Source organism: Oncorhynchus tshawytscha, linkage group LG20 (genome assembly GCF_018296145.1).
Source record: "Oncorhynchus tshawytscha isolate Ot180627B linkage group LG20, Otsh_v2.0, whole genome shotgun sequence".
Taxonomy (NCBI): domain Eukaryota; kingdom Metazoa; phylum Chordata; class Actinopteri; order Salmoniformes; family Salmonidae; genus Oncorhynchus; species Oncorhynchus tshawytscha.
In genome coordinates, this window is record NC_056448.1 from 12,302,186 (window position 1) to 12,314,926 (window position 12,741).

The 12,741-nt window shown below is 42.8% G+C and overlaps 1 protein-coding gene across 1 annotated transcript in view; it reads right to left on the reverse strand.

Annotated features, from left to right (window-relative positions):
* Positions 1-12,741, reverse strand: part of LOC112219484 (WD repeat-containing protein 70) — an 80,544-nt gene that overhangs the window by 33,930 nt on the left and 33,873 nt on the right. Inside the window, exon 10 of the mRNA XM_024380773.2 lies at positions 10,442-10,616. Within this exon, the coding sequence (XP_024236541.1) occupies positions 10,442-10,616 (175 nt within the window). The remainder of the gene's footprint in view (positions 1-10,441; positions 10,617-12,741) is intronic.

The following is a 12,741-nucleotide window of genomic DNA, read 5'->3' on the forward strand; positions in this document are numbered from 1 at the left end:
CCTAAAATTCCTTAAGCCAATTACAACGGTCCAGGATTTAGCTGTTAGCAAGGCAGACGAGCATGAATGACGGTCAACATTTGGATTAATGTTGTCCTGATTTTGTTTTGGTTAAGCGTAAATAGAAGGGGAAAACAAAGCAAAAGCTAACATGGGAAGAATAAATAAAGAGATGATGAAAATCCAGCTTCAGCCTTGTATACTAGAGTACCTTGTGAATAGTCTACTCTAGTGGGATAACAAGACTTGTGAAATCTGGCAACAAACACTAAGGAAATGGACATAACTAGGAGGAAATCAAACTGGAGTGATGTCCTGACATTCTGACACCTCCTCAAACTTAAAGAGATTGCCTCAGTAGGCCTCTTGCCAGGTCCAGAGTGCTCTCTCTCTCTTTCCCCCGCTCGGGGGTCAGGTCTGTCTGTGACAGCTGGAAGTGAGGCTGTGAGCGATAGACTGCCAAACCTGCTCTCTCCACCGACAGGAAGCTGCGGCGTGTCATTTCTTCCCACCACCCCGACACAGACCAGAGACGTGTCACCCACCGGCCGCAAATGCCCCCAACAAAGGTAGGATCATGGGTAGACAGTCAGGCAGGACATGGAGAGTCCGGGAAGAGGAGAAGTGAAGATGTGACTGACCGTCTGAGCCGGGGAAAAAAGGCCTGTTTCTCCTCAGTCTGTAGCCAGGCAAGAAATTCTACTCCATGAGAGACACTCGACTGAAGCAGATTGAGACATATCCGAGTGCTGAATGCAGGTCATTTTCCTCCACTGTGAAGGGCTCTATAAAATCTGTTGTATTTTTTGGCTGATTCAGTTATTTTCTCCCAAATTCCATTTCATCAGTTTCTGTTTCCCCTGTTTTTTTCAGGTGTTCACTCTCAAAATCACACCTTTTTAATAGACAAACAATTCTTAAACGACATCAGGAGACCACTTTTGAGGTCTGGGGAACTATATAAAAAATAACTTTTGGGTGTAGTTACCCTTTAATTCCAGTGGGCACCTAGCAAGAGGCTGTTTAGCAGTGTTTCTGTTGAGCACAAACAAACACCCACTGGATTGATGCAAATAATCATTATATCCTTCTCCCAGGTAAGCATAAGCTACTTTGTAGTTCATATTTAAATGAGAAGGTTTGTTGGGAAAGCCTTTCCATCTACCAGAAGACTGTTTTCATTAGCATCATCGCTAACGGCTACAAAAAGTGGTAGACGTGCACACAACTCACAGACAGGGGCATGCTCGTTGCCTCTTGAAAGTTGCAGGAAATATGAATCACTGATAAATTCTGTTCATGCTTATGATAAACTTGGACAAATGTATTAATTTAAGACATTTAGTCGATTGCCTACTAAGTTCAATAAATATTTGAACATTGTTGAATTTCGTTTTTATGTGATTCCGTCCGCGTTCTCCGCATTGCAGATTTGATAAGGTCCTAACTGTGATGCTTTGTCACGTATCTCCAGAGAAAAACTGAACAGTCAGGCAAATGTGAAGAACGCTTCCCAGGATCCAAAATACACAATTAACCGTGCAGTCGGGATCAGAGAGATGGATGGAATGCACACTTTGATTACTTAATTAAGTAATAGTGGAAAAGTACAGAAGAGAGTGGATTTGATTAGGCCTCCCAGCAACCTCCATGTCTGCCCACTCAATCATCACACCCCACCACAGATAGACTCTTATTACATCACTGGCTATTTTTCACTGGGCTAAGTTCAGGATGACGGATAGTCTGTGGAGCTTCGCTTAGGTTATATACTTTACTACAGCCACGGCTGAGTTATGCCAGAATCAGGCAGCAGTATTGTGTAATAGTGGACTGTTGACCAAAACATGCAGGCTATTTCTGAGGTTAAAACCCCAGGTGGAATATGTTACTCTTCTGTTGTTGTGCAGTTCACATGCACTCGAAAATTCAGTTCGCCATGAATAACATTAGGCGAAACTCTAGGGCCACCCAAATAGAGCTGTACAGCAAGTCTACTAAGCTATGAATTGATTTACTGTTTCAGTGGAAGCATCCTCCATCGAGCTAGTAATTCACAGTATCCTCTCCGCCAAGCTGTTCACACCATTAGTTGAACCCTCGAATGTGACATTATCACTCTAGGAATTCACCCCAGGTGTAGCACTTATTTCTCAATGCCAGAAACACATATAGTAGTAACTTAGATCACCCCAAGAAAAACATTCCCAAATTACAAACTCTTAAATCAAATTGTTATTATATTAAGTTGTTCTAAAAGCTGGGTTTGAAGTTCTCCCCAAATCAGCTCTAACTTCAGAAGGAATCCCACAACCCCACTATCTGAAACAAAACAACTATTTGAAATGCCCTCACTCGCACTAGGTTAACGTGGTTTTAGCCACAAGCACAAATATATTATTATGATATTTGTAAAAATGTGGGACATTTGTGAGAATGAGTAAGGCGAATTGGGCGTCTACTCATCAATTTGCAGGGTAATGCAAATTGGAAAGAGTGCTTCAGCAAGAAGTTGCTTCTCAAAGTGGATGCTGTCCCTACCATCAATGTCACTTCTAAAGCATCTCAAACAGCCAGCAGCACCAGCAGAGACTGAGCATTATCATGGGTTTCAGTCAGCATGGAAGTCAATCAGGTAAGTAAAAGTCAAAGAGCTAACTTGCTACCTCTCTGCTAATGTTAGCGAGCGCATTTAGCTCACGTCTTCCATGTAAATAAACACAAATAAAATGAGCCAACTGTAAACATGTCTGCCAGCTCTTCGTAGCCAATTACTGATGATGTCATACTATAAACAGTACAATCTTAAGGGAAAACGTAGTTTTGGCCGCGATGGTGGTCACTGTTACTGTATAAAGCAAGTTTTCAAGGTGTTTTGCGCGTTGCGGTAATTCTGTATTTCTGTGGCTCCGGGGGAGTTTTCTACATAGCCTGCCGAGTGTGGGCTAAACTGAAATTTGACGCTTGACACTAGGAGGGGTGGATTTTGCTCAATGGGAAAGTTTAATTTTGATTCTTACGATCAATGTTGTCACAGTTGCTTCTTGTTGAAGAGGCAGCTGCTAACGTTAGCTTGCTATAGCTAGCTATCCTCTTCCTCCATTTCTGAATTCATTTGTGCTATGTCTTTCTCGCTAGAAAAATAAGCGAGCTAGATTTTTAAGTTCCTCCACCGTGTGATTCACAGAAATTACGATCTTGTGTTCGGGGCATTCCGGCAGTCTTTGTGGTTTTAATATGCAGGGAGCATAAGTTGTACAATTGCAAACTAACAAAGAATGTTTCAAATTAGAACCCATGTATATTAGTAAATATACAGTACCAACTACATTAGTATCTGTTAGAGTCCATTATCTGCTACCTGGAATTTAAAGCAGCAGACCACCCCTTTAACCTAGACCAGCATACCTCCCCTTTAACCAAGGAGCTGATCAAGGACTATAGGAAAAAGAAGTGAGAGCACGCTCTCGACGGGGCTGTTGTGGAGCGGGTCGAGAGCGTCAAGTTTCTTGGCGTACACATCACTAAGGACTTAACATGGATCACACAATCAATACACACAGAAGTATATATTTTTAAACCTGCTTATTTAGCTAAAATTAATCCAGGTTAGCAGGCAATATTAACCAGGTCAAATTGTGTCACCTCTTGCGTTCATTGCACGCAGAGTCAGGGTATATGCAACAGTTCGGGCCGCCTGGCTCATTGCGACCTACTTTGCCAGAATTTTACGTAATTATGACATAACATTGAAGGTTGTGCAATATAACAGAAATATTTAGACAGATGGATGCCACCCGTTAGAAAAAATACGGAACAGTTCCGTATTTCACTGAAAGAATAAACGTCTTGTTTTCGAGATGATAGTTTCCGGATTCGACCATATTAATGACCTAAAGCTCGTATTTCTGTGTGTTATTATATTATAATTAAGTCTATGATTTGATAAAGCAGTCTGACTGAGCGATGGTAGGCACCAGCAGGCTCATAAGCATTCATTCAAACAGCACTTTCGTGCGTTTTGCCAGCAGCTCTGCTGTTTGTGACTTCAAGCCTATCAACTCCGAGATTAGGCTTGTGTAACCGATGTGAAATGGCTAGCTAGTTAGCGGGGTGCTCGCTAATAGCGTTTCAAACGTCCCTCGCTCTGAGACTTGGAGTAGTTGTTCAGTTCTGCTTCGAGGGTGGCTGTTGTTGATATGTTCCTGGCTCGAGCCCAGGTAGGAGCGAGGAGAGGGACGGAAGCTATACTGTTACACTGGCAATACTAAAGGGCCTATAAGAACATCCAATAGTCAAAGGTATATGAAATACAAATGGTATAGAGAGAAATAGCCCTATAATAACTACAACCTAAAACTTCTTACCTGGGAATATTGAAGACTCATGTTAAAAGGAACCACCAGCTTTCACATGTTCTCATGTTCTGAGCAAGGATCTTAAATGTTAGCTTTCTTACATGGCACATATTGCACTTTTACTTTCTTCTCCAACACTTTGTTTTTAAACCAAATTGAACATGTTTCATTATTTACTTGAGGCTAAATTGATTTTATTGATGTATTATATTAAGTTCAAATAAGTGTTCATTCAGTATTGTTGTAATTGTCATTATTACAAATAAATGTTAAAAATCGTCCGATCAATCGCTATCAGCTTTTTTTGGTCCTCCAATAATCTGTATCGGCGTTGAAAAATCATAAATCGGTCGACAGCTACCGCACAGTCATGAAAAGGGCAAGGCAGTGCCTCTTCCCCCTGAGGAGGCTGAAAAGATTTGGCATGGGCCCTCAGATCCACAAAAAGTTAAACAGCTGAACCATCAAGAGCATCTTGACTGTCTGCATCACCGCTTCGTATGGCAAAGCACCGCCCTTGACTGCAAAGCGCTACAAAGGGTGGTGCTCACAACCCAGTACATCTCTGGGGCCGAGCTCCCTGCCATCCAGGACCTCTATATCAGGCGGTGTCAGAGGAAGGCCGGAAAATTTGTCAAAGACTCCAGCCTGTTCACTCTGATACTGTCCAGCAAACAATACCCAGAGTATCGGCTCTCGGACCTCCAAGACAGCTTCTACCCCCAAGCCATAAGACTGCTAAATAGTCAATTAAAGGTACCCAAACAATCTCCATTGACTATCTTGCACAGACTCTACGCACACTCACTAGAATTGAAATACACATCATATACATTTGAAGTCGGAAGTTTACATACACCTTAGCCAAATGCATAAACTCAGTTTTTCACAATTCCTGACATTTAATCATAGTAAAATTCCCTGTCTCAGGTCAGTTAGGATCACCACTTTATTTTAAGAATGTGAAATGTCAGAAAATTAGTAGAACAAATTATTTATTTCATCATATTCCCAGAGGGTCAGAAGTTTACATACACTCAATTAGTATTTGGCAGCATTGCCTTTAAATGGTTTACCTTGCGTCAAACGTTTCAGGTAGCCTTCCACAAGCTTTTGGCCCATTCCTCCTGACAGAGCTGGTGTAACTGAGTCAGGTTTGTAGCTCTCCTTGCTCGCACACACTTTTTCAGTTCTGCCAACAAATTTCCTATAGGATTGAGGTCAGTGCTTTGTGATAGCCACTCCAATTCCTTTCACTTTGTTGTCCTTAATCCATTTTGCCACAACTTTGGAAGTATGCTTGGGATCATTGATTACCAATTAGTCTGGAGCTAGCCCTTGCTAGGCCCATCTCCCGGCTAGCCGAAGAGGTCCATCAGCCACTTCGGGTACAATACTTACCTTGCCAATTGTCCTAGACCCCTTTTACTGATGACACGGAGCCCCGATGACCCATCATGACTGGACTACTGACGTAATTCGCCCAAGTGGGTTTTTCAACTGGCTCCTCCGACGCAACGTCACCTGAATGCCCATCTGCTATGCGCGGCCTATCGGACTGGGATATGCTTAACACCCCGGCCATCCTACAATGTAAGCTTGATGCCCTCAATCTCACACAAATTATCATGGAACCTACCAGGTACAACCCCAAATCCGGAAACTCGGGCACCCTCATAGATATCATCCTAACCAACCTGCCCTCCAAATACACCTCTGCTGTCTTCAACCAGGATCTCAGCGATCACTGCCTGCATCCGTAATGGGTCCGCAGTCAAACGACCACCCCTCATCACTGTCAAACGCTCCCTAAAACACTTCAGAGAGCAGGCCTTTCTATTCGACCTGGCCCGGGTATCCTGGAAGGATATTGATCTCATTCCATCAGTAGAGGATGCCTGGTTATTCTTTAAAAGTGCTATCCTGATAATCTTAAATAAGCATGCCCAATTCAAAAAAGATTAGAACCAGGAACATATATAGCCCTTGGTTCACTCCAGACCTGACTGCCCTTGACCAGCACAAAAACATCTTGTGGCGTACTGCATTAGCATCAAACCGCCCCTACGATATACAACTTTTCAGGGAAATTAGGAACCAATATACACAGGCAGTTAGGAAAGCAAAGGCTAGCTTTTTCAAACAGAAATTTGCATCCTATAGCACAAACTCCAAAAAGTTCTGGGACACTGAGAAGTCCATGGACAACAAGAGCACCTCTTCCCAGCTGCCCACTGCACTGAGGATAGGAAACACTGTCACCACCGACAAATCCGCGATAATTGAGAATTTCAATCAGCATTTTTCTATGGCTGGCCATGCTTTCCACCTGGCTACACATACCCCGGTCAACAGCCCTGCACCCCCCACAGCAACTTTCCCAAGCCTCCTCATTTCTCCTTCACCCAAATCCAGATAGCTGATGTTCTGAAAGAGCTGCAAAATCTGGATTTCTACAAATCAGCTGGGCTAGACAATCTAGACCCTCTCTTTCTAAAATTATCCTCTAAAATCATTGCAACTCCTATTACTAGCCTGTTCAACCTCTCTTTCGTATCGTCTGAGATCCCCAAAGATTGAAAAGCTGCCGCAGTCATCCCCCTCTTCAAAGGGGGAGACACTCTAGACCCAAACTGCTACAGACCTATATCTATCCTACCCTGCCTTTCTAAGGTCTTCAAAAGCCAAGTTAACAAACAGATCACTGACCATTTCGAATCCCAACGTACCTTCTCCGCTATGCAATCAGGTTTCCGAACTGGTCATGGGTGCACCTCAGCCACGCACAAGGTCCTAAACGATATCATAAACGCCATCGATAAGAGACAATACTGTGCAGCTGTATTCATCAACCTGGCCAAGGCTTTCGACTCTGTCAATCACCACATTCTTATCGGCAGACTCAACTGCCTTGGTTTCTCAAATGACTGCCTCACCTGGTTCACCAACTACTTCTCAGAGAGTTCAGTGTGTCAAATCAGAGGGCCTGTTGTCCGGACCTCTGGCAGTCTCGATGAGGGTGCCACAGGGTTCAAGCCTCGGGCAGACTAATTTCTCTGAATACATCAATGATGTCGCTCATGCTGCTGGAGATTCTCTGATCCACCTCTACGCAGACGACCCCATTCTGTCTACTTCTGGGCGTTCTTTGGACACAGTATTAACTAACCTCCAGACGCGCTTCAATGCCATAGAACTCTTCTTCCATGGCCTCCAACGGCTCTTAAATGCAAGTAAAACTAAATGCATGCTCTTCAACCGATCACTGCCCACACCTGCCCGCCCGTCCAACATCACTACTCTGGATGGTTCGGACTTGTGGACAACTACAAATACCTAGGTGTCTGGCTAGACTGTAAACTCTCCTTCCAGACACACATTAAGCATCTCCAATTCGGCCGCCTTCGGCCGCCTTTCCTTCCAGTTCTCTGCTGCCAATGACTGGAACGAACTGCAAAAAACACTGAGGCTGCAGACTCATATCTCCCTCACTAGCGTTAAGCACCAGCTGTTAGAGCAGCTCACAGATCACTGCATCTGTAAATAGCCCATCCAACTACCTCATCCCCATACTGTTATTTATTGGATTTATTTTTCTCCTTTGCACCCATTTCTCTACTTGCACACTCACCTTCTGCATATTTATCACTCCAGTGTTTAATTGCTATATTGTAATTATTTCACCACTATGGCCTATTTATTGCCTTATGAGGTATCCCAGCTCATTTGCACACACTGTATATAGACTTTTTCTATTGTATTATTGACTATATGTTTGTTTATTCCATGAGTAACTCTATGTTGCTGTTTGTGTCTCACTGCTTTGCTTTATCTTGGCCAGGTTGCAGTTGTAAATGAGAACTTGTTTTCATCTAGCCCACTTGGTTAAATAAAGGTGAGATTAAAACATTTTAAAAAATTGTCCATTTGGAGGACTCATTTGCGACCAAGCTTTAACTTCCTGACTGATGTCTTGAGATGCTGCTTCAATATATCCACATAATTTTCCTTCCTCAAGATGCCATCTATTTTTTGAAGTGCACCAGCAAAGTACCCTCACAACATGATGCTGCCACTCCTGTGCTTCACAGTTGGGATGGTGTTCTTCGGCTAGCAAGCCTCCCCCTTTTTCCTCCAAACATAAGGATGATCATTATGGCCAAACAGTTCTATTTTTGTTTCATCAGACCAGAGGACATTTCTCCCAAAATTATGATTTTTGTCCCCATGTGCAGTTGCAAACCATAGTCTAGCTTTTCATGGCGGTTTTGGAGCAGTGGCTTCTGCCTTGCTGAGCAGCCTTTCAGGTTATGTCGATATAGGACTCGTTTTTACTGTGGATATAGATACTTTTGTACCTGTTTCCTCCAGCATCTTCACAGGGTCCTTTGCTGTTGTTCTGGGATTGATTTGGACTTTTCGCACCAAAGCACGTACAGTGGGGCAAAAAAGTATTTAGTTTGCCACCAATTGTGCAAGTTCTCCCACTTAAAAAGATGAGAGAGGCCTGAAATTGTCATCATAGGTACACTTCAACGATGACAGACAAAATGATAAAAAATTATCCAGAAAATCACATTGTAGGATTTTTAATGAATTTATTTGCAAATTATGGTGGAAAATAAGTATCTGCTCCTTTCTGAGCGGTATGACGGCTGCGTGGTCCCATGGTGTTCATACTGGCGTACTATTGTTTGTACAGATGAACGTGGAACCTTCAGGCATTTGGAAATTGCTCCCAAGGATGAACCAGACTTATGGAGGCCTACAATTCTTTTTCTGAGGACTTGGCTTATTTCTTTTGATTTCCCCATGATGTCAAGCAGAGAGGCACTGTGGTTGAAGGTAGGCCTCGAAATACATCCACAGTTACAGCTCCAATTGACTCAAATTATGTCAATTAGCCTATCTGAAGCTTCTAAAGCCATGACATCATTTTCTGGAATTTTCCAAGCTGTTTAAAGGCACAGTCAACTAGTGTATGTAAACTTCTGACCCACTGGAATTGTGATACAGTGAATTATAAGTGAAATAATCCATCTGTAAACAATTGTTGGAAAAATTACTTGTGTCCTGCACAAAGTAGATGTCCTAATGAACTTGCCAAAACGAGAGTTTTAATGACTCCAACCTAAGTGTATGTAAACTTCCGACTTCAACTGTACACACTCGCTCACACACACACTGAACTATCATTCTTACACAAAACCCTCCCACATTCACAAACACACACAGGCATACCGACACAACAAAAAACACATATATACCCACACTTCTACACTCATCAGTTGCTGCTGCTACTCTGTTCTTTATTTTACTCATTATTATCTATCCAGATGTCTAGTCATTTTACCCTGTCTTCATGTACATATCTACCTTGTACATTGATCTGGTACTCTCTGTACTGTATATAGCTCCATTATTGTGCATTTTATTCCTCATGTTAGTCACTATTCCATTTTGCATTATTATTTTATAAACTCTGCATTGGAATGGATCCAACTCTGAGTTGGAATGGTTTGTTCACTGTAAAGTCTACACCAGCACTATTATTAATATTTGGGGGGGGGGTAGAGGTAATGTAAACGGCGGTTACCCCTACCCCGGTGACCGAAAACAATAAATGTCTGCCTAACAACCAACAATCCTCCATCTCAGCAATGAGGATCAAACCTAACCATCTGTCCCACTAACATACGACACATTCTTATTCAACCATGTCCCCCCACCACACACGTAGAGAGACCTCTCCATCCGCATACCACACATCCCTCATGCTATATCACACCAGATACAAGACAGATGGGAAAAAACAGACAGGATGGTTTGAATTAAGGCTATTTATCAAACACAAACGCCACCTTACCACCTATGGCTTTATTTACTGCTGGGTCCTGCTTAGTGTTGGGGACCTTTTGAACTCTGACCCCATCCCCTGGCCTCCTGCTCGGAGTCCTTCATGTGTGACTAACAGTGTGTGCATAAGCCAGTGTGAGACATTGGTGAGGTAGTGTGTGTGTGTTTGTTCGTGCGTGTGGTCGTTTATGCGTGTGCGAATCAGCGCGTGAGACAGAGAGACTCACGCTGAGATTCCTGTCCCAGATCTGGATTGTTCCGTCCTGGCAGCCGGCTGCCACCAGCTTCCCGTCTCGGCTGTAGGTGCAACATGTGGGCGTAACTTTCTTCCCCTGCAGGGAGCGGGGTTTGAAGCACATCTTGTGCTTCTTGTTAGAGCTCAGGTCCCATGTTCGAACAGTACTGTGAACACAGTGAGAAAGAGTAGAGGTTTATGAACCAACACACAAGATGCTCAAACGACACATGATATTAACATACAGTGTATTCGGAACGTATTCAGACCCCTTGAACTTTTCCACATTGTGTTACTTTACAGCCTTATTCTAAAATGGATTAAATAAATAAAAAATCCTCATCAATCTACACACAATACCCCATACCCCATAAGGACTAAGTGGAAACAGGTTTTTAGAAATTGTTCAACATTAATTCAAATCAAAAATACCTTATTTATTTAAGTATTCAGACCCTTTGCTATGAGACTTCGAAATTGAGCTCAGGTGCATCCATTTTCCATTGATCATCCTTGAGATGTTTCTACAACTTGGATTGGAGTTCACCTGTGGTAAATTCAATTGATTGGAAATTATTTGGTAAGGCACACACCTGTCTATATAAGGTGCCACGGTTGACAGTGCATGTCAGAGCAAAACCAAGCCATGAGGTCGAAGAAATTGTCTGTAGAGCGAGGAGACAGGATTGTGTCGAGGCACAGAACTGGGGAAGGGTACCAAGACATTTCTACAGCATTGAAGGTCCCCAAGAACACAGTGGCCTCCATCATTCTTAAATGGAAGAAGTTTGGAACCACCAAGGCTCCTAAAGAACTCAGACCATGAGAAACAAGATTCTTTGGTCAATTGAACTCTTTGGCCTGAATGGTAAGAGTCACGTCAGGAGGAAACCTCGCACCATCCCTACAGTGAAGCGTGGTGGTGGCAGCATTATGCTGTGGGAATGTTTTTCAGCACCAGGGACTGGGAGAATAGTCAGGATCGAGGGGAAAGATGAACGGAGAATAGTACAGAGAGATCCTTGATGAGAACCTGCTCCAGAGCTTGAGAGGATCTGCAGAGAAGAATGGGAGAACCTCCCCAAATACAGGTGTGCCAAGCTTGAGGTGTCATACTCAAGAAGAATCACGGCTGTAATCGCTGCCAAAGGTGCTGAGTAAAGGGTCTGAATACTTGTGGTATTTCAGTTTCCTAAAATGTCTCATTATGGGGTGTTGTGTGTTGATTGATGAGGGGAAAATAATAAATGTAATCCATCAAAGAATAAGGCTGTAACGTAACAAACCGTAGAAAAAGTCAAGAGGTCTGAATACTTTCCGGATGCACTGTATCAGCAGTAGCCCGAACCTCTGTGCAACAATATCCCCGACTAGAAATTCCTCAAATCCATTAACAATCACAACATACCACCGTTCCATTATCATCCAAGTATTCTGAGAGCTCTCCTATTACAACGCCACAATTCCTATCAGCCAGTAACTCACATCATATAGATGTTCCCTAGTCTCTGAGCCTTCTTCCCATACCCCTCCATATAGTATCAGCCAGATATGTGTTGAAGGATGAGAGGTTATGGAACGGAGCAGAGAGACAGAACACTAGATCAGCCTGACAGGCGTGTCTGAAGCCTCCATGAAGTCCTGATTTTACTCCCTACATCTGCTCAACACATTATTGAACCGTGCTGCAGACAGACGGCGCAGGATGGGAAGAATTAAAAAACAAACATACATATTTCTAACACCGATATGTACACAAACACAGCTGAGCTGGTTGTATACGGTTGAGTCAATTCTAAGTGTTGAACCAAATATTGACTTGGCTACTAGGAGAGGAGTGATACAAGTCAATGGAGGCATATTAAGGGAGGTTGCATATATTCTCTGTAATTCCTTGAAAGGGTGATTAAAAAAACGAATACATTAAAATCATCCCACACAATTTTACCCAGGTTAGAAATTCTAAACAAGGGCATGGTCTCTGTTAAAAAAATTATAATTTTTGACGAATAACAGGTTCCACACGTTCCTGTGTAGTTTGGGAAACATATTACTAAGATTTTGTTATATTCTTATTATAAAATATATGTATGTTGACTGATCAGGTCCTGCTTGAACTAATTAATAACGCGTTTCTTTGTGATGGTGTATATTCAATGGGTTTATTAAAATACCCACATCTGCACACCCCTACTCCCACCCGTCACCGGTGCCGGTCTGCACAACACTATGTATAAAAGAAGTATGCGGGTAAAGTGGTGAGAAAAAAAATGACTGTTTGAAAGGGTGTCA